Source organism: Ambystoma mexicanum, chromosome 2q (assembly GCF_040938575.1).
Source record: "Ambystoma mexicanum isolate Mex_15411 chromosome 2q, UKY_AmexF1_1, whole genome shotgun sequence".
In the NCBI taxonomy this organism is placed as follows: Eukaryota; Metazoa; Chordata; class Amphibia; order Caudata; family Ambystomatidae; genus Ambystoma; species Ambystoma mexicanum.
Window position 1 is genome coordinate 151,796,396 of NC_090924.1, and position 27,592 is coordinate 151,823,987.

General features: G+C 48.4%; 1 protein-coding gene across 11 annotated transcripts in view; it reads left to right on the forward strand.

Moving 5' to 3' along the window:
- Positions 1 to 27,592, forward strand: part of OBSCN (obscurin, cytoskeletal calmodulin and titin-interacting RhoGEF) — a 3,169,051-nt gene that overhangs the window by 2,548,775 nt on the left and 592,684 nt on the right. For all 11 annotated transcript variants that reach the window (XM_069647058.1, XM_069647065.1, XM_069647061.1 and 8 more), the window contains one exon: positions 20,712 to 20,738. In XM_069647058.1, coding sequence (XP_069503159.1) covers positions 20,712 to 20,738 — 27 coding nt within the window. The remainder of the gene's footprint in view (positions 1 to 20,711; positions 20,739 to 27,592) is intronic.

Here is a 27,592-nt window from a genome sequence, read left to right on the forward strand (position 1 = left end):
CCGAGCTAATAATGAGGCAAATAGTAACAGAATTCCCAAAGATCAGCCAGGTAAACTTAAATCATTATTTACTCTGAATCTACTCTGGACAAAGTCATTAATGTCTTCCACAATCTGGTGAAAAATGATATTCATTTCTGTCCACATAAAAATAATATGAAAACTGAAAAAACAACAATAAACAATAATAAGCATCTATTAAAGTTGCAGACATAGGTGTCAGCATTGTGATAACTCTTTTAAAAGACAACATCAATGACACCCTAAAACAGCTATAAGAGAAATCATGCTGTGAAGAACTATGCACAAACCCATTACCAAATCTCACAAATGATTGTGCAGATGAAAAGAAGACATGACATATGATAGGTTTACTAAAAGATAAGGAATATGTTTGGCAACCAAATATCCATTAATGGCTACTAAATATTTTGTTCCAAATATTGAAACGCAGGCATCTTTATTTCTATATTGTAAAACCATTAGCAATTGGATAGGCTGCTTAATAGAACACACATTGGAATGCTTTGAAACATGGCTGAATCCAAAAGTACACAATCTAGTCTAGCATCTTACTATAATAAAAGGCAAGATGTATGTTTGTCTGATGCCGGCATGCGCAGTGGAGGCTGCCTGAAAGCACAGAATGCTCCGCTAGAGGAAGCTGTTGCCTTAGGATAGTCAGTGGTCCAATTTGCATAGCTTAAATTGTTGTCACTGCTAGAGGGAGCTGTAGGCTTAACATTTACAGTGGTCCTACTGTTTTAATGAAAACCTGCACTTTGGCCCATGTACATAGGCCTGTACACTAGTCATATATAAAACACGAAAGATAGCATATGGCAAATGAAATTGTACTTTGTAATCTATATATATATATATATATATATATATAAAAGAAAGAGTCCTGACTGACTGACTGGCTCATCAACGCCCAACTCAAACCGTTTAACCTAGGAACGTGAAATTTGGAAGGTACATTGTTTTCATGACATAGGCACCCACTAAGGAACGATTTTGGGAAATTCCGTCCCTAGGGAGTGATAATGGGGTGATATTTATAATGAGGATACCTATATCTCAAAAACCAAAGATGTCACAGGCGTGAACATTGGTATTTAGATTCTTCTTCAAAAATAGAGAAGCAGGTGTTTTACCATTTTCCGAAAATCTAGTTAAGGGAGGTGGAAAAGGAGCTCAATTCTTTTTGAAGGATACCCATATCTCACAAACCAAAGACGTTAGAAAAGTAAATGTTCATAATTTAAATCTTCATTATAAAGTAAGTTCCTGAACTGCTTCTTAAAATTGGTACTGGAGAGTATCCCGTATTTGAGAGCAAAATTGTCATCCCTTCCAACCTAGGCACAGCTGTCAATTCCCTAGCAGACCTCACATCCCAAATGTACCCTGACATAAAAAATCTAATGGAGAAATCTACAGAATGGTTATGTGAGTGTGCCATTTTAACACCAAAGAACAGCATGGCTGCCATAATCAATAAGATACTTATTAATACTCTTACGTCCTGTCCCCTTTCCTCCATACTGCGTGGGTGTCCCACCAGAAAAAACCTGCTTCCCCTTTAAATTTAGAGGTGTGCAGAGGTGCGGCCCTGGGAGCATGCGCTACCCTGACTCTGTCCACCTGCACCACACATCAGTCCCTTTTTCTGCGTCGACAGGAACGGGCCGGTTTCACCAACGCTCCTGGGTTTGGCTTCGGCCATGTAATACCATGCTCTCTTCCCCGGATTCTTCTTTTTGTCATTCAGGTACTCAGTCCTCCAGCGTCACGCTCCTCCCTGGCGCATATCGACTTCAGCAGGTGTCCAGCCTGCAAGGGGCTCTTCCCTGCGTCAGACGCCCACGCTCTTTGCATCCGCTGCCTTGGCCCTGACCATGGCTGGGAAGGTTGTACCGCGTGCGACGCACTGACTCTGCGCGCACTGAAGAACAGGCTAGCTAGGTGGAGGGAGCTCTTCGAATGGTCGCCTCCAGTGGACTTGAAGAACTTTGTCATACAGAGATCATGGCCCAAGTGAGGGCTGCTATTTTCCATCGCACCTCGTAAGGGCGACTCCTTCCGGAGGAATCGCCCAAGCGGGAGGAACCTCTCGGGTTTTAGTACCAGCACTCATTCTGAGGCTAGGCCAGCTACCGGCCTCACGGCCGAGGGGTCGTCAGATCCTTTCAGAATCAGTGCAGGTTCTTTTATTGGGTGTACACCTGAGGGGCAACGCCCTAGTACCAATGTCCGAGGGGGCACCTGCACGCAACACTACCGGCGACAATGCCAAGGGCAATACGCCTTCCATGCCTTGACCTGAGGTGCAGGGTAGGCCTCATCCTCTGCCACCAAGAGTCTTGGAGGAGGCTGGGCCTAGGGAGCCATGCACCATGACTTCGGCACGTGGCACGCAGCTCGACAAAATGGCCGCCGTGCCAGACAACATGGCCGCTCGTCTGATGCCACTCCTAGGAACAGAGCAGGCGGGTGAACTAGTTTCAAGGTGGGACTGGTGTCAACGAGGTACGTGGCCTACAGTGTATCCATCAACGGCGCAGGATAGGTTTCCCGTGCCACCCAGACAGGGTGCGCCCTGGCCCCAGCAGCCCCCAGCCACTCCGTCAATATCACCTGCCACCTGTTCTGCCTCCTAAAACAGGCTCTTCGAAAGGTTCATGGTGCTGATGCAAACCCCCCCAGGTGGGGGCCATCCTGCGGGATGCAGTCAGTTACTTGCTTCCTCCGGTCACTCCATTGTTGCCCATAGTCATTCCTCCCATGGCTCTGGCACCACAGGCCCCAGCATAACCCCCGCTGCCCCTGCCGGCTCCTCGATTCCGGCTCCCCTGCCTCCCACAGTACAGGCTTTCCACAGCAGCCTCCACAGCAGCCTTTGGCTCCAGTCTCCAAACTGCAGCCCACGGCGCCCAGCACCCCTCCACCCGCTCCGGACCAGCCAGACACTCTGGTGAACACAGACGAGGAGGAGGACCCTGACACGCCGTTGTCAGCAAAGGCCTTCCACGACCGGCTTGCAGGTTTGGTGGATTATCTGGGCCTTCCTCAACCTGGGGTCAAGCAGCCTGAGGAGGGGGTCTTAGCAGAAATCCTCACCCTATGACCCCCTACCAAAGTGGGTATCTTTATGCAGAAGGACGTTGTCGCCTTGGCCTAGAAGGGGTGGCTCAAGCCAAACTTAGCCCGACCTGTCAATTGGCGCCTTGATGCCAAGTATAGACAGATGGAGGGGGATCCACTCTTGCTGTCGGCGCACCCTCAACCGCACTCTTCGGTGAATGCTGCAGCGTCAATTTACTCTAAGCCTCAGTCATTCCCGGCCACCTTGTCCTCGGCGCTGCTCGGCAAGGAGGAGAAGATCTTGGAGGCGTACGGGAAGAAGCTGTACTCCAACGCCTTGCTGCACCTGGGTCAATTCAATGCGGATGCCATGCTGGGAGCCGCTAACCATAGGCTTTGGCCGGAAATAGCTGACTTCCTTCCAGAACTTCCGGTGCAGAGCCAGGCACGCTTCAAAGCGGGTCTAGGAGAAGCCAAGCTGGTAGCGCAGGACATCATGGAGTCTACTGTGGCCCATATCGATACCTCTGGCTGGACCATCTGCATCGGATGACCTGGCTTCGGGCTACTAAATTTAACCTTGATGTCCAGGAAAGCATATTGGACCTTCAGTTCGAGGGTAGCAAACTCTTTCACTCCACCACTGACGAGGATTTAGATAAAAAGAAGAACAGCTTGCAAACTGCAAAGTCTTTATCCTAACGAAAGCCACACCCAAGGCGTATGCCCAGTCGCAGCAATGCTCCAACAGGGGGCGGTCGTTCGGTGGGTTCCGGGGCTTCCAGGGATGGAAATCGAGACAACCTGACTGCTCACCCATTTAGCACCGGTGCAAACAACAAAAAGTGGGGGAGCAAAGGCTTCTTCGAATCCCCCTCTTCAGCAGCAGCCTCAGCAGGAAAGAAAGCATGATGCATCCCTTTGGGGCCACGTGTCTCCAGTGGGGAGCAGGCTTGTCTTCCACATTCAATTTTGGCACCAGAACTTTGCAGACCCCTGGATCCTCTCTGTATTATCCTATGGGTACCGCCTACCGGTCCCTTCTCCTTCCTCCCCTCCACTCCCACAGATTGGGACGGCTACTCTATTGACGGAGATCCGGTCGCTCGTCGAGACCCAGGCCGTGGAAGAAGTGCCAGCCTCCCAGAGAGGATTGGGCTTTTATTCAAGGATTTTTGCTATACAAAAGAAGAACCAGGCTGGCCAGAGAGTTGTGCTGTTCCTATCCACTCTCAACCTCCCCCTCCCTCTTCAGAAATTCAAGATGGTTACGCCAGCACTCATTGCGGAGCATTGCTCATTCTTGCGTTTCAGGATCATGGGCTGCCATTTCCAGTACAAGGTTTGTTTGTTTGTTTATTCACTTTTTATGCACACCAGACCCATAGGTAACAGGGGGCAGCAGTAAGAAAATGCAAGGCTTACAGAGTTACAAGAATATACATATTTCTCCAGCATGGGGTCTGGCATGGATTCACATGCTCATGAATATTCCCCGTTGTCAGGCTGGGAATCCTCAGTAAAGAAAAATCAGTATCAGTTTTGTTTCTGATCTGTCTTTCGTAGTAGTAACCAATCACTGATCTCTGCGTCATACTGACCACAGCCAATGACTGCCATCTCCCTAAGCCCCGCCTCTGGCAGCCATCTTCAGATTTTTACCACACCTTCAAGTGTTGGGAGTCCTCGTGCTTTGCTCTCGAGCTTTTGCTGCGTTTTCGCGCTTTTCAGGTGAATTTTCACATTTTTCGGTTAATCGAGCCTCAAGCTCCACCGTTTCTACTCCCGTTAACGGGTACCCGTTGTGGGATTTTCCTACGCCCCTCAAGGGTGAAGATTTCGTCAAATCAACCTTTTGGAGGATTCCAGAAGATTTGCGGCCTACTTCGAGATGGCCCAGGGCGCGAGTTTGTCACCCGGACCCAAGCTGTTTCGCAGCTGCCCTGGATGCGGGCTGCAGAATGTGTTTAAGGAGGACGAGCATTCGCGATGCCTCTACTGTCTTCTTGGGGACAAGACTCATGTAGAGAAGGACTGCCAGGTCTACAAGAACTTGTCGGAGCGGACCATGAGGGACCGTCGATCCCATCTCGCCAGCTGGTTGGAGAAGGGCTCAACGGGTGAGAAGAAGAAAAAAGGGTCTGAGCGGGCTTCTAAGTCCTGAGCGGGCGCCCTGGCGATGGGGGCCCAACACCAGGCTAAGTGCTGCGAGTCTGCTGGCTCCGGGAGCGCCGAAAGGTCGGGCTCTTCGGTCACCAGGCAGGGTGCACCTTCCCCGGCACTGTCAACCACGAGCCAGCGCTCCGGTTCGGGGAAGAGGAAGTCCGAGACCCCGGGTAAGCTTCGGGAGAAGCCCCATCCGATCTCGGGAGAGGGGGAGCGAGGCGTCGCCCCTCCCCCTAAGGAGAAGGCCCGGGACGCACCTAAGGTGGTGAAGGCCCCTACCCAGCAGGCAAAGGCCTCTATCTAGGCGATCGCGGCGACTCTGGCCAAGCCGGCAGAGACCCTGCCAGCGGAGACTGCCTCCGGGACTAGAGTTTCCCTGCCGCCAAGGAGGGAATCCTCTTTTCAGCCCATCGTCATGGCCACCATGATGGAAGAAGCGAGGGGGGGCACGGTAGCCTCCTCGAGCTCGGAGTCAGCCTCGGAGGAGGAACTGACCGAGGCCGTGAGGAATCTCGAAGTCCAATTCGAGAAGGTTCGTTCCCGTAAGGAAGATCCTCGGGAGATAAACGAGGAAGACGACGATGGCGAGGAAGAGCAGCCTTCCCTTCCGGCACAGCCGGAACCTAGGCCTCAGGATAGCTCGGCGGCCATTTTGTCTGCGATCCAGTCCTTATGCTCTGAGATAAGGACGAGATTACCACAGCCCAGGCCGGAGGACCCGCAACCTGGCCCGTCGGGAAGTCCTCAGAACAAATGAGGGAGGACCCAACCCTCTCCTCCACTCGCCCCCGTAAGGCCCACAGTTCCCTCCTCATCCTCCCACGAGTCGGTAGATGACGGTGCGGTGGGCTCGACGACAGGTTCTGAGGGCGACGGCGACGACGACGGAACGGGTCTCCCGTCTCCCGTCGCATGGGCCTCTCCGCCCAACGAGACTGGCTCATTCCATGCCATGATCGCCAGGGCTTCCGAATTGTTCCAGCTCTGCCCGGAGGAGCAGAAAAAGGAAGGTTTCCTCTATCAGCGCCGGGAGGCCAAGAGGAACACTGTCATTGCGGTGCCTCTAATCGATGACATCTGGGAGGAGGGCCTGTCGGTGCTCAAAAACCCCTCCACGGCACCAGCCAAACGGGACCGGTACGAGAAGAAATACCGGGTCCCCGAGACCGCTCCCCTGTGCCTCAGGGCCCAGCCAACGCCAGACTCGGTCGTCTCGGCGGCAGCGAAGAAGAAAGCGGCGGGGTCAGGAGCCTCAACGTTGAATTCCCCTCCGGACGGCGAGGGTAGGAAGTTGGACGCCATGGGGCGACGGGTCATTTCGGCGGCGGCAACGACGATCAAAGCGGCCAACGCCCTGGCGATCGTGGCCCGTTACGACAGGGAGCTCTGGTTTAAGCTGGCCCACATATTGGACTTCCTACCGGACGACAAGAGGTCCGAGGCCCTGGAAATACTTCAAGAAGGCGAGGTGGCGTCGGACCACGCCATAACGGTGGCAACCGATATTGCCGATAACGGGTTCCGCCAGCTGGGCAACAGAGTTTGCCTATGACGACGGGGTTGGCTCCGGGCGACCGACTTCCGTCAGGACGTCCAGACCAGGGTGTTGGACATGCCGTTTGACGGCAGCAACTTTTTGGAAAGGCGGTGGACGAATCCCTCCAAGCCATAAAGACAGACACGGATACAGCCCGCGCCCTAGGAGCCCTTCAGCAACGACGGCCCTTTCGGAGCTCCGGAGGCAGACACGGGGCTTCCAAGGGATCCAGCGGTGGCTCGTTGTTCTACCGCCAGGCGGCACGCTCCTCGTCTCAGGAGGCCTACAGGGGTCGCAGCAATCAGGGAGCGCCTCGCCGCCGTCGGCAAGGTGGCCAGGGCAGCAAGGCCACCACCTCCAAGCAGGACTGAACCGGCTGTGGCCTCGGGCCCCCACCAAAGCACCCCGATGGGAGGCCGGCTGACGAATTTCGTCGGCGTGTGGAAGTCCATCTCCACCTACCGTTGGGTGCTGGATACACTGGCAAGAGGACACTCTATCGAATTCCTGAAGAAGTGCCCTCACGTTCCACCTGTGGCCAGGAAGGAAAATCACGTCCCGCAACTGCTGTTGGAAGTACAGGCGATGCTCAGGAAAGGCGCCATCGAGCTCGTCCCGAAGAGGCTCCGGGGCTCCGGGGTGAACTCAAGGTACTTCCTCGTCAGGAAGAAGACGGGCGGCTGGCGCCCCATCTTGGACCTTCGTCGTTTGAACAAATACATCAGGTCACAAAAGTTCAGGATGGTCACCCTCCAGCACGTGCTGGGACAGCTGGAGGAAGGCGACTTTCTATCGTCGTTGGACCTGGAGGATGCATACTTCCACGTTCCCATCCTCAAAAGTCACCGAAAGTTCCTCAGGTTCGTCGTTCAGGGATGCCACTACCAATTCAGAGCACTGCCGTTCGGATTGAAGTCGGCCCCCAGGGTCTTTACCAAGTGCCTAGCACCTGTGGCGGCGCGGCTGCGCCTGCAGGGGATTCACGCCTACCCCTACCTGGACGACTGGCTCATCCGCTCAAGGACGAGGGAACTCGCCGTCGAACACACTGCGAGGACCGTCCAGCTACTCACAGACCTGGGATTCGCCATAAATTACCCAAAGTCCCACCTGGTGCCGTCGCAGGTGGCCCTGTTTCTGGGAGCGAAGCTCGATACAGTGAGGCGCCTGGCAGCACCGTCGGAAGAACGGACGAAGACCATTCTGGGCAAAGTGCAGCGCCTGCTAGACACGGACGTTGCCAGGGTGAGGTCCATCAAGTCCCTCCTGGGGATGATGTCCTCTTGCATCTACCTGGTGCGCCTCTGCAGACTACGGATGCGCCCTCTTCAAGAATTTCTCGACGCCCGTTGGATGCAGGCGATGGGCACCTTCGAAGACAGGGTCCCCCTCAATGAGGTGTTCCGGCGGGCGATTCAGTGGTGGGGCGTTCGAGCGCACCTCACGGCGAGCAAGGACTTTCAGACGCCGGCGTACCAGGAGACAGTGACGACGGACGCCTCCCTGGAAGGTTGGGGCGCCCACATCGGAGATATCCAGGCAAGACCCCTCTGGCTCCCGGAGGAGAAGCTCCTGCACATCAACATCCTGGAACTCCCAGCCGTGTTCTGGGCTCTCAAATCGTTCCACCCGTCGCTCAAGGGCAAGGTGGTGCGGATCTTCACGGACAACACCACGACAATGTTTTACATACGGAAGCAGGGAGGCACCAGATCCCCAGCCCTATCCAAGGAGGCACAGGATCTGTGGCACTGGGCGGTCGCCCAGGGGATGTTCCTGGTTCCCTTCCACCTGGCAGGAGAAAGAAACACCATCGCCGACTCGCTCAGCAGGGAGCTGCGCGCGTGTCATGAGTGGGAACTGCGCCAGGATCAGGTGGATCAACTCTTCCGACGATGGGGCAAACCCCAAATTGACCTGTTCGCAACAGCGACGAACTCGAAGTGCCAGAGGTTCGCCAGCAGGTTTCCCCAGCCGAGAAGCATGGGCGATGCATTCTCGTTACCCTGGGATGGCCTATACCTGTAAGCGTTCCCTCCGTTGCCGTTGCTGCTTCGACTCATCAACCAGCTCAAGAGGTCCCGGTGCAGGATGATCCTCGTTGCACCGGCGTGGCCGAGGCAGATCTGGTTCCCGGACCTTCTGGACTTGTTAACGTCCCCTCCCATCAAGCTGTCGGCGGACGCGGATCTTCTCTCCAGAGAAGGAGGCGCCATCTTCCACCACGACCCGGCGTCGCTGAACCTGCAGGCTTGGCTCCTGCAGCGCTAGAGTTTGGAGGGTACGATATACCGGCCGACTGCAGAGAGGTTCTTGCAAAGGCCAGGGCGTATTCGACTCTCAAATGCTATGGTCACAAGTGGAAGAGGTTCTCTATCTGGTGCCGAGCACAGAAGATCAACCCCCTACGGATTACGGCCCCTCAAGTGCTGCCGTACCTGCTATCGCAGGCAAAGGCTGGGCTAGCCCATGCCTCTATTAAGATTCATCTGGCGGCGATCTCCAGATATACCAGAACCACAGGACGGACGTCCCTGTGGTCCCATCGACTGGTAAAAGAGTTTATGAAAGGACTGTTCCGGTCGTTCCCGCCCGTGAAGGCCCCGGCCCCGGCGTGGGAACTTAACGTGGTGCTGGCTGACCAGGCTCATGGGGCCCCCATTCGAGCCAATGCACTCCGCACCGATGAAGTTTGTGTCATGGAAGACTGCATTCCTGGTGGCCATTACCTCTGCACGACGAGTGGGAGAGATCCAGGCCCTATCCTGCAAAGCACCGTACTTGACTTTCCATGCCTCGAGGGTGGTGCTTAGGACGCACCCCTATTTTATGCCCAAGGTGCCGTCGGACTTCCATCTTAACAAGCCCCTGGTGTTACCTGTTTTCTTCCCGTCTCCTTCGTCGCCGGCCGAGAGGACTTTGCACTCGCTGGATGTGGCTAGAGCGCTGAAGTTCTATGTGGACCGCACAAAGAGTTTTCGGAGGACATCACAGCTATTCGTGAACTTTGGACCTGTGAATAAAGGGAAGGCTCTCTAGAAGTCTTCTATTTCCAGATGGCTCTCCGGCTGCATCATGCACTGCCACCGGTTGGCTAACCGACCGGTGCCAGGCCGTCCGAGAGCCCATTCGACCAGAGCGATCGCTGCTACTACGGCGTTCCTATCTGGTGTGCCCCTGCTGTACATCTGCAGGGCTGCTACGTGGAGGTCGACGCACACCTTCACGAGATTCTACTGCGTCGATCGGGATTCCAGGGAGGAGTCCAGGGTCGGCCAAGCAGTGCTGCGCAACCTGTTCGCTTAAGGTGAGCCTGGTGAGGAGGTAAGAGATGCTTAATGTTGAGTTTTTTGTATTGCTTAATGTTGAGCCTTTTGCCACCTCCTGTGGTTGTGCGTGTGTGTACTGCTATGTATTCTTATATTCATGAGCATGTGAATCCATGCCAGACCCCATGCTGGAGAAGGAACAAGTTACTTACCTGTAACTGTTGTTCTCCAGCATGGATCTGGCATGGATTCACATGCGAACCCTCCCGCCTACCCCTCTGTGGCTCTTCACTTGGTCATACTGCCACTTCACGTGCTACCAAATCTGAAGATGGCTGCCAGAGGCGGGGCTTAGGGAGATGGCAGTCATTGGCTGTGGTCAGTATGACACAGAGATCAGTGATTGGTTACTACTACGAAAGACAGATCAGAAACGAAACTGATACTGATTTTTCTTTACCGAGGATTCCCAGCCTGACGACGGGGAATATTCATGAGCATGTGAATCCATGCCAGACCCATGCTGGAGAACAACAGTTACAGGTAAGTAACTTGTTCCAAATGTTATAATGGAATGTACTGGATCACAGAAATAGAATAAATTATGCATAGTTTACAAGTAGTGGCACAGCGTTCAATTGGGACTATTGAGCAAGTAAGAGCATACTGAGCCAAATGCGGAAGCAACCTAGGGGATGGGGAGCTAGGGGTCCGTAGATATAAGATGTTTGATGGCGTTTTTTTCTAAAGTGAAGGTAGGGTTGGTCTACTCTCAGGTTTTGTGGCAATAAGTTCCAAAGTTTAGCGGCCTTCACTGGGAAACTATTACCACCAATTGTGGTAAGTCTGTATCTGGGTTTTGCCAGGCAATTGGCATTACCAGCTCTGGTTGGTTGGGCGAGATTCTTCTATAAATTTTATCTATGAGGTAACTAGGGACCGCGTTGTTTAAAGCTTTGTGTGCCAGTGATATCATTTTTAACTGTATTTTGTTGCTGGTAGAAGGCCATTTACGTTGGTGTTTTATGGCAGAGATATGAGTTCTTTTGTTTATGACGAGTGCTGATCTCAGGGCATTGTTTTGTAGTGTTTGTAACCTCCGGATAGTGCCTTTGTTGGCGCCACAGTATAGAGCGTTACAGTAGTCGATTTTGGATAGTATTAAGGCTCTGGCCAGGATCATGCAGCTGTCGTTGGAGAGGAATGGCTTGCCAGCTCTAATCAACTTGCAAGCGTAGGCAGTATTGGACGCAAGGGTTTTTACCTGTTTGTCAATAGACATGGTAGAATCAAGGTACAAACCAAGTGTTTTTACTTCCCTGGAGACTTTGATGATATGCCCGTCAATATTAAATGAGGACAATTCCTGTCCAGGTTTTTTGATGTTGGCATGTGTGCCCATGATTTTTAGCTCAGTCTTATCATCGTTCAGGCATAGGCCATGAGTTGCCATCCATGCCTGGATGATAAGACATACCCTGTTCACCAACTCCGTGTCCTTACTATGATCCCCAGAAAGCGGGAGGAGAATCTGTGCATCATCCGCATAGTTAGTGTAGGTGATACCCAGATGGTCCAGATCATCAAACCGGGGTTTGGTGAAGATGTTGTATATCGTTGACGAGACACATGAACCTTGAGGAACTCCACATAGGATGGGGGTAGGGTCTGGGGCTGCCTATGGAGAGAATACTCTCGTGGTTCTCTCGCTCAGGAAGGACTCGATCCATCTGATAGCTTCAGAGCAGAAGTGTGCGGCAGAGTCCAGCTGTCTACAGAGGACCTTGTGGTCCACTAGGTTGAATACAGCTGAGAGATCAAGTAGGAGCAGAAGTGTTGTCTTTCCTTTGTCTCTCAGCTCGTCAATTTGGGTTTTTAGATCAATTAAAGCAGTTTTCGTCCCGTGTAGTGGGCGGGAGCCAGATTGTCTAGTTCCTAAGAGTTTATGCAGTTCTAGGTGTTTTTGTATCTGGATATAAGCAGCTTTATCCAGTATTTTAAGTAGGAATGGTACTGTGGTAATGGGACGGTAGTTGGTGGGGATGAGAGGATCTAATGTCTGTTTCTTGAGGAGTGGGAGCACCCAAGAATGTTTTAGGTCAGCAGGGATGGTACCTGAGGCAAAGGAGGCATTAATCAATTTGGAGATGAAAGGAGATAGGTCTCTGGCAGCGTCTTTTATTAGTTGTGCTGGGCAGATATCCCCTTTGCAATTGGAGGGTTTAAGTGAAAGCATAATTTTTTCAACTTCCAAGGTAAAGTAAAGTAAAATTGATTGTTGTATGCCGTGGGTGGGTCACTAGGCAGCGGGATATTGGGCAGATGCTGTAAGTTCAACGTTTCTTTTTTTTGCTGTATTTTATTTTGGAGCATGTTAATTTTATTTGATAATTCCTGTTGGATGTCTACACACCAAGACTTATCCTTAGTGCAAATATCAGGAGTGGTGATTGGTGACTCTAGTTCTTTTAATGTGGAAAAGAGTTCCTTCATGCTAGAATTAGATTTGGCAATGCGTTTGTCCTAAGAATTACGTTTTGCCAAGCAGACTTCATTCTTATAATGTGAGGAGAGGGAAGTTAATTTGGTTTTGTTGTCATTGGAGGGGCATAATCTCCCATTGGTATCACTTTTTCTTTGTAGGTCTCTAAGTTGTGGCGTGAACCATTTGTTTCAATGGGCTTTGGGTTTGCCTGATCTGAGTTTAAGAGGGGCAATTTTGTCCAAAGTGGTGAGCATGATGTTGAATTCATGGACTAGGTTCCTGGGGTCTAGGTTTTCTGGCAGTGCATTTAAAGTGGGTAGGATAGCGGGGATAACTTTGTCCACTGTGATGCTCTTTTTGTTTCTGGTTAGCATGGTGGCGCTAGTAGAGGGGCTGTAGGAGTGGGTTTAGTGGTAGATAAATTAAAGGACACCAGTGAGTGGTCAGTCCATGGTAAAGGCCGGATGGATGAGATAGTAGCAGTACAGTTATAGTCCGCAATCCAATCCAGTGTTCTCCCCTTCAAATGGGTGGGTTTGTTAACTTTTTGAGACAAGCCTAGTGCGTTGATGGTATTAGCTATATCCATAGCGTTTTTATCCATGGGATCATTAAAGCCTAAATTAAAGTCCCCTAATAGGAGTAGTTGAGAGGATAGTTTGAGGTTATTAGTGAGTCTATTGTGCAGATCCTCCTCGAGGGTGCCAAGGGGACCATGAGGTCTGTATATTAGATGGATGGTGAGTGATTTTGAATTGTTTATCTGGAGTTTAACAGATACGGATTTGCATGATTGTGACAATTGGGTGTGGGATAGTCTGAGGGAGAGGCACATTTTGGAGATAATGGCGATGCAGCCTCCTTGTGCACCCTCACGGTCTTGTCTAGATATTGTATAGCCGTCTGGGATGGCTAACATAAGTGAGGGACCTGCCGCATTATGTAGCCATGTCTCGGTGACCGCAAGGAAATCCAGATTACCTTCTGTAATTAGGTCAGCTATGGCGATGGCGTGGGTAACGAGCGACCTCGCATTGAGAAGTGCTCCTTTAAGGGAAGGGGTTTCAGTTACAGCTTTGGCTTGGGTGGGCTTAGCTATGTTGGTAGCAGTTGGCTTGGACCTGCGGTTATTAGGTTGGAGGGTGCTTGTATTAGTGATAGAGTATGGCAGAGGTAGATTGGTCTGACTGGGTTTCATAGTGTGCTGGTAATTTGTTTTTAGATTGGTAGATGGTAGAGATCTTCTCAGTGGTTCATGTAACTTAGTGAGTCTGGCACGGAGACTATGGTTTCTATCAGCCATGGCACGTGGTAGAGAGGCAAAGGTTACTGTCCCTGGGGCACTGTGGTGTATAGATTGGACAGTGGTGATGTTTTTCATAGCTGTTTTGGTCAGGGTCGGTAGGCTAGGAGCTAGGAGAGGTGCTGGTGAAAGCTCAGTAAGGCATATTGGATTTCTGGTAGCAGAGTGTAGAGTGACAGCCATTATGCAGAGCAAAGTAGTTAGACTTAACATTTTGTGCAATTTGACTAGCAGAAATATGTGCTGCATGTAGAGGCACCTAGTTACAGTCTGGCTACAGTGATGGGGCAATGCTTACAAGGCACGTGGGTTCAATCACAGTCGCACAGTTAAGCAGTAAGGTGCTACCCTTTGGCTTCAACTCAGCCCCCAGGGTATTTACCAGATTCATGAAGGTGGTGGCAGCCCTCCTTAGGATCTAGGGCCACCGCGTCTACCCATACATGGACGACTGGCTCGTCAGGGCGATATTTCCAGAGGCGGTTATCCACACTTCCTCCGCACTTATGAACACACTGCGCTACCTGGGGTTTACCATCAACCTCAAGAAGTCTCAACTGCAGCCCACGCAGAGCCTCACCTTCCTGGGCCTCATCTGGGATAAGAGCTCCGAGAAGGTCTTTCCCTCGGAGGACTTGATCACGGCCATCAAGAGGGCCACTACGCACTTCCTTACTAGAGCAGTGACATCGGCCTGGTGGTACCAGCACTTACTGGGTATCATGGCAGCGGTCCTCCTGGCCATGCCACACACGAGACTCAGGACGAGGAGGTTACAGCTGCGCTTCTCAGCCTCACGGAAGAAGGAGAGGGGCTCCGAAGCAGAGCTAATCAGAATACCCTCCTTCTCTCCACCGGACCTCACTTGGTGGTCACGGGACTGCAACCTGGGGACGGGCAAGCCCTTCCAGCAGCCATCTCTGCAGGTCACCATCACTACGGACTCCTCCCTAGAAAGCTGGAGAGCCACTCTGGACAGCCACTGCATCCATGGAGTCTGGGCCTGGCAGGAGCAGGAGTCACACATCAACTGGCTGGAACTCAGGGCCATCTGGCTAGCTCTCAGAGCTTTCCTTCCGCTCATTGGGGACAAGTCCGTCCTTATCCAGACCAACAACTCCACCATCATGTACTATGTCAACAAGCAGGGTGGTACCAGGTCCCCTCCACTGTGCACCCTAGCAGTCAGCATGTGGGAATGGGCCCTGGAGAACAACATCTACCTCTCTGCCGTCCACCTCCTGGGGGAGGCCAACTTGGAAGCAGACAGGCTCAGCGGACTGGAAGCGGACATTTACAAATTGCAAGTGAACAACCAGGTGCTGATAGAGGTCTTCAGTGGATGGGGGCACCCTCAGGTGGATCTATTTGCGTCCTGGAAGAACAGGAAGTGCCATCAATTCACGTCTTGGCAGGGGCAAGGCCCCAGCTCCCTGGGGGACACATTACAGATACAGTGGGACAGCATGACGGCCTACACCTTTCCTCCCACACCCCTGGTTCACAGGGTAATCCGCAAGATAAAGGAAGCTTGTCACCTCAGTATCATCCTGATAGCTCCCTGGTGGCCGGCGAGACTGTGGTTCTCCGAACTGCTCAGCCTCTCGGACAGATCTCCTATTCACCTTCCGCTGGGTCCAGCCCATCTCCTGTCCCAGCAGGGGGGCAGGGTCATACACACCGCCCCACAGAAATTAGCCCAAGCAGCGTGGTTCCTGAGCAGGTCTCCCCCAGGCACCTGAGCCTATCACAGGCTCACCTGGAGATCATTCAGGGCGCCAGGAGCAAGGCTACCTGGAGCCAATACAAGAGTAAATGACTAGGTTCTGTCATTGGGCAGACACTAAGGCGATCGACCCCCTTCCCCTTAGGTGCACAGTGGATGACTTGCTCTCTTTCTCGGCACGCCTTGCACACTCTGGCGTGCAGGTGGACACATGTCCCACCTATCTAGCAGTTGAAATACATAAAAGGGCAAAGGACCCTCTTTTTTGTGTCGGGAGGCCTGACTCTGGAGGGTGGTAGAGGACTATCAGAACAGAAAGTAGAGTCAACGGCTACCCCTTTTCCATAGACGCACAGGAGGTACACCTATACTACAGTGTGGCTAGGTTAGCATATACTAGCACAGTGATCACAGGAAAATAGCAATATAATAAAACAAAGTTTAATTATTAACTCAAAAGACATTTAGAAATAGGCAGAAATCTATGGTCTCGGGAGAATAGCTCAGCGCAACGTGCTCACCGTGGAAGCAAGACGACACGGAGCACCACAGGTTTGATCCCTGGGTTTGCACTTAGAAACCTCTGGGTATTAAGCGCATTATAAATAACCTATCATATCATGTCACATGAATGGTCTAACATACACGTGAAACCAAGAAATGCATTGGTGGATTAATAGCAAAAAGGTACAATTTCATGTACTGCTGTGTAAGTAGCAGTACGTAATCATTGTCGACACGTATAATAGGTGTTTCTAGTTCAGATAGGCATTGAACACAACAGATATTGCAAACTGGAGAAAGATTGTCTGAGGGTGCTGAACTGTCATCAGGACACTGGTAAAGGTATGGTGGACAGCTGATGAAAAGGGCTTGGTTCACCTAAATAATTAAGGTGCCGTCTTGGAAAGAATTAATAGATTAGGTCAACTGTTGTTAGTACTGCACCTCCGCAGACACGAGACATTGCTCCTAGCGAGATACAGCTCTCCAACTTGCTGCATTATTATAGCACTTCTCCAACACTCTGGCAGCACGCTGTCCACCATACAGTCAGCCACTCCTTCAAGACAGTTGACCTCATCTATTAATTAATTCTTTCCAAGACGCCACCTTTATTATTTATGGAGCTGACATAGGTCGCCCAACGTATCTCGAGCCGATTGCGGTCTCGATCCCACACACTATAGCGATCAGCTCGAGATACGTTGGGCAACCTGTGTCAGCTCCATCTGTTAAGAGAACAAAGGTTCGGGGCTTACTGAATTGTGAATGTGCCGTGGCTGAACAAGAACAAACACCTGTTTTGATTCAGCCCTGACTCCCTGTTTTCTGTTTTTTGAAACACCCTCTCAAGCTACAAACAAGGGCCACTGCTCATGAAAGTCTGCGATTGACATTAAAAGTGAATTAGCCTGTCCCTGCTTGACCATCACTTAAAGAAAAAGAAGCACCACTGGGTTTTGGAGGTTTTATTCCTCACTATATTATCTATATTTTGTCCTGATGAAGGCCCGGGTTCGATTAAAGAGGAGACCAAGTTTGGATGTGGTCTACCTCTACCTTTTGGGCCAGACGCACCGCGTCGACACCATTCCCTGCAAATACATCCATTGCTAATATTTCTAATAAAACACCCCTGTTTGATGTGAATTGAATTGATATTGATATTTTTATTATATTTCTATCGCGCTTGTTCACAAGTGTTTCAGAGCGCGACAAGGCAAGGGAGGGGAACAGGGGATAACAAAACAGCGATCTTACTAGGCCCTGTGACATTGAGAACGCGCAAGTGCATGGGTGAGGGGGAGGACAAAAGTGAAGGGAAGGGGGAGAAGTGGAAAGTGCGAAGCAGAGGAGAAACCGATAAATAACAATAAATAAATAATAAAGGCAACAAACAGTGCAGCCAGCAATTTGCAAGTGCTAGGTTTAAGGCAGCAGACAGGGTAGGTCTGATAAGTGCAGGAAGAAAAAGGGGGGGCTGTATGGGTACAGATACAGACCCCAGTGCTAGCGGTGGCCCGTAGACAGTGCAGGAGGGTGGCGGGGTGAGCAGGTAACTGGGCCCGGAAGACAGAGGGTGGCAGATCAGCAGGGGAGAGGGGGAGCAAAGGCAGAAGAAAAGAGGAAGGTCTTGAGGAACACTTGCCTTTCAACTTTCTCTCTTTTTCTTTGTCCTTTTGTTTTCATAATGACACTTCTTAGGACAGAATTCCATTGTTGCAGTTCTTTTTGCCTAGCTTTCGTGGTTTCCCAACTTTCTTTTTGTGAATAGAGTGAAATTTACTAAATTCCCCCGTTACTGCAACCCTTTTCTGATGTGCTGCCTTTAGAGCCCATGTGGCTACCAAAGCAGGAGTGTTTTTCAATTACTACATTTTGTTTCTAGGTGATTCTATCACATGCAAGTATGAGTTAGGGTTAATCCAGTACAAACTGGTTTAAAGTCTCTTTTGGCTGTTTTTCTGGCCAGCCATTATTGGCGGCCCATCCAAGCCTTTGTTGGCTGCTAGGGGCTCAATTGGCGGGCTGGCCTAAGCCATTCCTTCAGGAAATGTATGTATCTGTGTAAGACTCCTGTTCCTGAATTCCCTGAAAACTGCTGTTGAGATGATTGGTGCTGAGGATGCTGGCGTGGCCATTCTGCCTCGGCCTTGCATCCATTGTCTTTGTCATCCTGCTGGTGATATCCCTTTTTGGGCTTTTCATTTTCTTCTTACAGTTTTCGTTGCTGGTTGGACTGGTTGTCCTTGCAGGACTGTTCATTGCCTGCAGTTGTGTGCCCTTGGTAACATTCTTTTGGCTGAACTACCTAATCTTTGAAGGGGCTCTCCTTGTTTTCCTGGCCTTGGAATCCAAGTGGCTGCTCGCTGCTTCACCGTATCTTTGTATTGGGATTCCCTGGGTCACCTACTTTTGTTGTGTTCTTGGTCTGACATTTCCTTGCTGGCTGGGCATACCCTCTTGCTCCCCTGGGCTGAACCTTGATCGGGTCCTGCAGAATGGTCCTGTCACTGCCATCACTGCTGCTGTGGTCACCACTTTGAGGATAATTTCTGCAGGTATCTCTCTCATTGGACTTACCTCGTCTGGATCCTTGCAGTGTCATAGTTTTGAGTTACCAGAGCCCCCAACTGCCACTATGTTACCTAAATCCAACCCCTATAACCACATGTATACCCACCATCCCAGAGCAAAATTTGCAGGAGCCAGCAACACGGTGCCTCTCCCCACATCTTAGACTGAGATTCCATAGTTGGTTCTGTTCTCTGAGGTCCCCTGGGTACAGGAGCATTTGGGCTTTGCAGTCCCTCCTTGTAGAATTGATCTAAGTGTGTACCTTGAGCTCCCCATGGGGCCAGCCCTTCCTGGCCTATTGGTTATAAAACCTTGGGTAGGAACTCCCCAGTCGTCTGGTTGCTCCTCCTGCTGCGCCAGTTACCCAACTTTTCCACATAACGATTTCAGGCCTATTGAGTTTGTTCACTTGATCCCGATTGCTAAATCATTTCAAAAATGTGTGAACCCCTGAAAAGTCTTGTTAATAGGTACTTACCAGCACTAAGATATTTTTTCTGGCCTGTTTAAGGCCCATGAGTTTTGTGAACAGAAAGCATAATATGCGGTAGAACCAGTGATTTATATTTAAAGTAACAGTTTGCAGTCACTTGATTGCAACTTGTTTTATGGGTTGAGGTGGGGCTTTGTCAGATCCAGCGCTGAGTCTGATTTTATATGTTTATAAGATTAATACCTGACCACTCAGCTGCACAACCAATTGTGAGAGTTAGTGGATAACTTGCTGGACACTGCTATTTCACTAAATATAGGTTTTTATACACCCCTCACTAAAAAACTGTGGACGCATGTCTAACAAAACTGAACAGATAGAATATCAAACAGCTGTCAATCTCCTGATGAAGCTGCAAAACAAAGTGTTAAAATGTGTCGAGGAGACTGACAAGTTATTTATCAATAATTAATAATGTTCAATGAAAAAGTTAAGGATTTGCTTTTTCTGCGAGGAAATGCAAGATTTTATTATTAATCTGTTGATCAGTGCAATATGAAACCTAATCATCTTTAACAGTTTATATATTCTATATCAGAGCATCAAGTTATAGCAGTTGTGATGCAGCAATCCCATTCTATGTACACAAATATCTTAAGCTAAGCACAGGTGAAATCTGTTTTCTGCAACTTCTCTTGCAACACGCAAAAGAGCACGGACATGTAACGTTGTTGAAATATGAGTTTTCCAACGAGAGCCTGGGAAATCAAGATTCCTAGAAACAATGCTTTGACTAGTATCCATCAAATATTAATATCTGGAATCAATAACAAGAAACTTTCAAATCAACCATTGCATGGAACTTGCAATCATTGATAACTACTTTTTCAATGTTTTCCGGAAATTGGTTATCTGCATGTCCTGAAACAGTTGAAGACTTAGGGTTAACTGATGTTGGCAAGAGTTAGGGTTTGTGGCATATAGAAAGAGAATATAGAAAGAGAGAACACAAGATTGGAAAAAGACATTTAATGTTACTAAAAACTAATGGTGTGCACTACCCAAATAACATCAGTGAAAAAGGTTGACCACTTAAACATGAAAGGAAATGGAGATGCAGGGTGGCAGAGATTGTTACGGTTTTTCAATTTTTCTTCTGAAATCTTGACCAAACCCTGTCTAGAATCATGGGCATAATAAAAATGATATCATATATCATGTTGTGTTATTTTAATGTTTTGATCCTGGAACAGTCCCCACTGCAGTAGTATTAGACCTAGAGTTTGTGGTGTGGAATAGTGTGGCTCTGCTAGGGATGACTACTGCCTTTACACAACAAGTTGGAATGGTATCTCAGTGAGATGAGCATCTGAAACAGATAACTGAGATAACTGCAGCAGCCAGGAGGTCACTGGTTCCTGCCATGATAGATTCAATTTTCTCATCCATTAAATGGCCAATATTCCTATGGGCCTGGTGTGTGATTTCTTCCACTCCACACCAGACCACATTTTAGCTCAGCTCATTTCTGAATGCTTTTGTGGAATGAAATGCTGTTGCATGACATTGTGCTGAATATGACACCATATTGGTCTTAGCAGTTTTTTGTATTTCTTTTTTCTAGGGCTATTGGCGTCGTCAGCTACTTAAGGTAACAATCTATGAGTCTTGCCTCTGTAATATGTAAGTTGGTATGAATGAGCAAATGATGGATTAAATGTGGGTTTGATTGTAGTGTGTTCTCTATATGTGCAGGAAGTTAGTACATGTAGGAGCAACTAATAATGGGTGTTGAGGGAGAATGCATGATTAAGTGACTGAATGAGAAAGTGACTGGTTGCGTTGAGTATGTGTATAAAAAATAAAGCTATAGACGAGTGTGTGAGCAATCAAGTGAGTGAATGAGTTGTACAAATAGCAATTACTTGAGTGAGCATGTGAGTGAGTATATTGAGTGTGAGTCAGTATGGGTGAGTGAGCAAGCGAATAACATACTGAGGGAGTTTGTGAATGTATGTGTGTTCAAGAGTAATGTTCAAGAAAAACGTTGTGAGTAAACAAGCTGTTTGATATAATCTTCATTGGGACTGGGTGGGAAAAAAATAAGAAAATATGAGTTAGTTCATGTTCTGAAAACAAGCAGATAAAACATTTGACTCCAACTTATTTTCTAATGCTTTTTAAACAACTGTTAAAAAAGGCAATAGTTTTGATGTTTGTGTGTTAGGGATTCAAGTGCAACAGACACAAAGGGCATAAACATGGGGGAAGGAGGATAGCAGAAGGAAGATAGGATAGAAGTCAGGTGGACATGGTGGACACATGGGACAGCCATAAAGGAGAAAGAGGGCTACATCGACAGAGAGGGCAGAATAAACCAAGGGGGTAACGAGTCCACATATGCCATCAACTGAGATCCTGTGCTTAAATGAGGCTTGATGCTGACTTACAGACATCATAGGGCTGTGGGAATGTGCTCTCCTTATTCGCAATGTTATGACATCAAAGGCCCAAGTACTCCCACAAGACAATAGGTATTGCCATTAAATGTAGTTGCTTAGTGGGCCTGGTAATGCCATCATATGTCCAGGTACAAGGGAAGAAGAATGGGTGTAGGAGTGTGGAGAGTGGGATACAGAATGGGTGTAGCAGTAGCAGGGTCAAGGAAGGAGGAGCATGGGAGGGCACATTAGTGAAGAGTACAGGGAGAATGCACACTCAAAGGGGCAATAGCAACTGCACAAGGCCCTGTCCTACCAATGTTAAGGTAGGTTAGGCCTGAAACCCAACTCTGCTTAGATGTATACACCATGTAAGAGGTAGAAGAGTCATATGGTGGCATACCCCAACTTTAGGCCAGGTATTCCAGTAATAGAAAATGTGCTGACAGCAATTGCCCTGATGCTTCCATCAAACACCCACGTAGGCTCATAACGCACCAAGTGCTTCTACCCAATGCCCAATATACATGCCCAATGATTCCCAATATAGGTCAGGTGTAGCTGTAACATAGCTTGCTGCTCCCATAATATGGCAAGTATTGCCACCATATGCAAGATGTTCACAACATTGGGCAAGGCATTCCCACAAATCTGCATTCCTACACACGCATTAATGCATGCACCCATGTACACGAAAACACATGAATTTCCCAATTTAAAAATGCACATAGCATACATACTGGCAATCAAAGATAGGCAGCCGTTCATGGAAGCCTCACAGCTTTGCATGCTCTTTTGCCAAGGTACACTAACGGACCTAAACTTGTAAGCAAAATACTATAGAGGTGCACATGCTCGCAGTTAATTACACCCATGCACACATAGACCACACACAATCACATTGCTGTACACAATTGTATCAATCTTTCCTGGTCATGCACCACACACATACACACGCACACACCAGGCTCTAGCAAGTTCCAGAGATTTACTCCCATCCTCCACGCTGTTGCCTTTCGATGGATGGTGCCATACAAACCATGTTGTAACGAATGGAAGGTGCAACAGTGGCCATACATGGAAGGTGGAGCCATGTGGGGATTACTGGGAAGTGCACACACCCCTAGGCCTGGTGGGCCAGTGATGGACTGCTGTCCTGCCCACACCCTCCTACTGGGTCAGGATGTGCATGGGGTTCAGCACTTACCGTACTGTGGCTTGCCCCAGAGATTTGAAGGTGACTACAATCTACGGATTAGTCACTTTTCATGTGTGGTTCAAAACCCATTGGAGGAACATACACTTTTACAATACACTGCTTCCCATCAATGAAGAATGATTCACACAGAAGTCAATGCATTCCTTGATTGCTAAGCAGTCACAGACATACAGTCTTAACCATTATCCTTCCTGCCCAGTAGCGTTGATCCACTTGGTCTACTCACTTTTTTTTTAATGATTTACTGTTTTGACTCTACTTCTTCTGGCAGTATGCTGTGCCATAGATTCACTATCCTAAATATAGTTTATACTGGTGCTTCTCTTAGGTTCATTCTCATATTGTGAATATACTTCAAAGTCTAGTCTGGCATTGAACAGAATTGTCTTTTTCCCTTTTGAAATGTATATCTCTTTATCAAATATGCATATCCCTCATATTCTCTAGTGTGATCATATTGAGTTTTGGAACCTTGGACGTGCTTTAAACATGTCCACATTTTGGTAGCCCCTCGCTGGATTGACTCCTACCTACCTTAGCTTTTCTAACGAACGGGTCAAATTATTCCAGATGAGGTCCCATCAGTTCTGAGTTAAATTTCTAAAACAACATTCCTGTGTCTGTTTCTTTGTATGCTACAATATCCCTCTTTCTCTGACTCCATCATAGTAATATGTTCTTTTATTGTGAGGTGATAAGACATGATGTCCATCACCGGTTTGTTGACTTTTACACCCTCACTTTGTATATAGTGTTGCTCCAAAAAAGACAACAGGATGATACTGTTGTTAGGCTAACAAAGTAACTTCTTTGTAAGCTATAGTCTTCAGATTACTTCATTGGGCATAGGAAGAATGGGGCGCTTAGAATAGGATTCACCTCTGGAATGTCTTATCTGTTTGTGCCTTTTTTCAGATATGTAGTACTTTACACTTCAGAAGTTCCCCCGTTCATTCCAGTCAAAAAGATAAATGGGGCACTGTAAACAACATGCAAGCAGGCAAGAGAGAGAAACACTGCTAGGCTGCTCGCAAGGAGGCATGAAGGGATGTGGTGTTGTCAGTCATGGAATGTGCAAACCTACTAAAGGCTGGTATCTTTTAGACATACTCAATTGTGTGTCCATCTCCACTAAGCCTGTTGCCCACCATGTTAAGTTATGATATGTTAAATTTATTTATAGAGCGCACGATCGCCCAGGGGCATCTTGGCGCTGATGGCAGCAGAGGATAAGCAGCGAAAAAAGAGAGCCCAGAAGAGCAGTGTTTTCAGCGAGCGACGTAAAGAGAGATGGTCAGCAGTAGCTCGTAAAGTGAACTGTAGCTTGTTCCAAGACCTCGACATCACTACAGAGAATGCACGCCCCACTGTCTGAGATAGTCTGACCCGAGGGACCAATAACAGGAGAGCAGTCTGAGACTGGAGTGAGCGAGAAGGAATGTATTGAGAAAAGGTTTCCTGGAGATATTCCACTCCCTGCTTATAGAAAGCACAGTGGACGACGCACAGTGACTTGAACAAGATCCACTTCTCCACCGGAAGCCAATGCAACTGTCTGAGCAAAGGGGTCATATGAGCCCGTGAAGGGGGACGAAGAATATCTCTAGCTGCGGCATTTTGAAGCAGTTGGAGTCTGTTTATCAAGTAGATAGGTTGGCCAAGGTAAAGTGTATTGCAGTAGTCTACCGCACTAAGAATCAGTGCAGCGACTTCTGGAACATGAAATTGAGTAGGAATAAAAGGGAGAACCTTCCTTAACACACAGAGTTTAAAATGGCTGGGTTTGCTGACGGCCGCAACTTGCTCTGCCATCAGAAGGGAGTAAGATAGCTTGACCCACAGATTTTTCACAGTGGTAGATGGTGAAGGGAACGGGTCAAGAGACGTGGGCCAGAAGTCAGGGGTCCAGAATTAAAGGGGGCAGGTGGTGCCAACTACCAGGACCTCTGTCTTATTCCTGTTAGGTTTGAGCGAGTTGAGCGCCATCCATGCTCCCAAATCCTCAAGACATCTCTGCCGGGAAGCAGTCTCCGCACAGGTAAGGTCCAGATGAACCAGCAACTGTGTATCATCAACGTAAAAGTAGTATCTAAACCCATGAGCACGGATAAGGAGAAGAAGACATCTAAAATATAGATTGAAGACTATAGGCGAGAGTACAGATCCCTGAGGGACTCTGCAGGTAAGTCTTACCGGTTCAGAGCAGAAAGGGGAAAGGTAGACCGGTTGGGAGCGATCAGCCAAGAAAGATGAGAACCAGCTGACAACTTGGCTGGATATCCCAGCATCCAACAGGCGGGAGATCAAGATTGTGTGATCAACTGTGTCGAATGCCTCAGATAAATCCAACAGAAGTACCACTCCCACTCCGCCCTGGTCAACTAGGCGGGCAAGATCATCTAATACAGAATTTAAGACCGACTTGCGACCCCTGCTCGGCTGTAAGCCAGATTGAAAGATGTCAAAACACACACAGAGTTTTCTAGAAAAGAGGACAGCAGAGGTGAGACAAGAGTCTCCATGACCTTCATAAGAACAGGGAGAAGGGAAATGGGGTGAACATTTTCAAGCACCCAAGGTCCAATGTGGGTTTTTTCAGCAAAGGCAACACCAGAGCATGTTTCGGTGGGCTAGGAATGAGTCCCTCTAGAAACGAGGCATTGACTACAGCAGTAATGTGAGAGATAACTTTGCCTGAGATATCTTTAAGCAAAGGGAGTGGAATGGATAACTTCGCCTGAGATATCTTTAAGCAAAGTGAGTGGAATGGGATCAATTGGAGAGGCTGATTTAAGGCGCTGAATAGCCCCTTGAACTTCAGAGTCACAGAACATAGGAAAGGAAGACCAAGCATAGCTGGGCATAACAGGAGCATGCCCATGTACTTTTAGGCGTGGTATGGGAAACACAGCCAGTCACATGTTGGACAATTATATTTAGAAACAAATTCAGGCTGTTAGGCATCCTTTGTTACAGAATAGCTTTGTTCCATTGTGTGTGCGATGTGGATGTAACTTGCTTCTTATCATCCTTTCTTTGAGATTGGCTGGCTGACTGAAAGCAAGGAATGGCATTACAGGGAAAAGCTCACACAGTTGTCTTTATTTCCAGAATGGATAGCAGTTCTTGAGCAATCTTGCAGAAGGATTCCAACTATGGATTGTATGTGAAAACTAGTGGCACTCGATTTTGTGCCCCTTTTCGCCTGTATTGCAGGAGGATGCTGCATGGGATCCTTGTTACCCTCTAGAGATGCCTATCCACAATTGTGGAGTTGTATCGATGGGTTAGGATGTCAGATGTCACACCTTGTATGTTTTCATCCGGTCCCTTGTGTCTGAGCATTTTCTGTTGTACCTTAATGCCTGGCTGAATATTGTATTATGCTTTGTGTGCACTGGGTGGAAGCAGTCACTCGTCAAATAGCTGGCGCAGTCTGTGGGTTTGTGATATACTCTGGTCTGCAGCAGGTTATCTTATATTGGTATGGTGGTGTCAAGGAAATTTACTTTTTCAGGACAGTAGGAGAGTTTGAGGTTGATGGTTTCCTGGAATTCATTGAATCGTCTATGGAAGCTTACACAGTCCTGTTCCCCAGCGTTCCAATTATGGAAGATATTATCAATGTATCACACATACCTTAGTGGTCTTGTTCTGGCAAACTTCCAAAGTATTTCCAGATTAAGGATATCTAATTTCAGTTGGCCCGCCAAAGTTGTTTTTCCAAAGGACATACTTGATTGTACTGTTTTTCCAGCTCTCACTCTTACTCTCTTCTCCTGAAAGACAACATTGGGTTTCTCTATCATGTGTATCATCAATGTCTGCGATTCATTGGAAATAAATGGGTTACACAGAAAAATGGGAGAGAAGCCTCACATGGATGGTTGGCTTCTATTGCCACCATTTCCTCCCAGCATTGGTCCATCAGCTCATCTTTTGTTGATGCGCTTTATTTTGGAGCATATCTCATTAAAGTATTATATTCCCTAATGGTAGCCTGCTCATATCCAGAGGCTGTACTGTAAGGCAGTTCAGGAAGATACTTGACAGACTTAACTGTAATGCAAGGTAGACTAATAAATAGTTTGACATTTTGGAATGGACGACCTCCTATGTGGAATCTCTTTTTCTTCACCTGAAGTGTTTCCAGGGCTCCATTCCATTATTAATATTTTTCTATGTTGATATTGTTTCCCAGCTCAATGCAGAATCTTGCTATAGTGTGTAGGGAAAGCTGACATGCATGCAACGTCTGTCTGAGATTCTTCTGCCATTTTATTTTGGACCGTCTGGTGTTGCATTCTGTAGGACATCTAGCATATTATTGAATTAGGGGGCATCTTAATGAGAATTAAATGCTTGACAGGAATCCAGCATACCTTTCTGCATATTTGCTTTTGAAATAGTTCAAGATGTACAAGTGTTCTAATGTGGACATTCTCACTTTAAATTCATATCATGCTAATAGCAGTACTTTTGCTTTCTCCTAACAAATGCTTGCATCTGCCTGTATGATGACGATTGGCCTACTTGAACATGAGTTGTTTGGATCACCCTTTTTGCAAAGAGTCACTATAATGCTGTTTCTCCAAGTCTGAATCCTAAGAAGTTTGTCTCAGATGCAGTCTGACCCGAATACCTATCCCAGTGGCTTGCTGGCTGTCAATGTGTCGGTCTGAGACAGGATTCATCACAACCCCTGGGCACTCTACTTGAAGTTGCCTTTTTTTCCACGGCCGAACACAGGAATATATTTTCAATTATCCAAGGTTTACCTCTCTCTGCCATTAGAGAAGGCATAAATCTGTTTTTATCGCCTGCTTTTCTTGTCACTGTTCGATG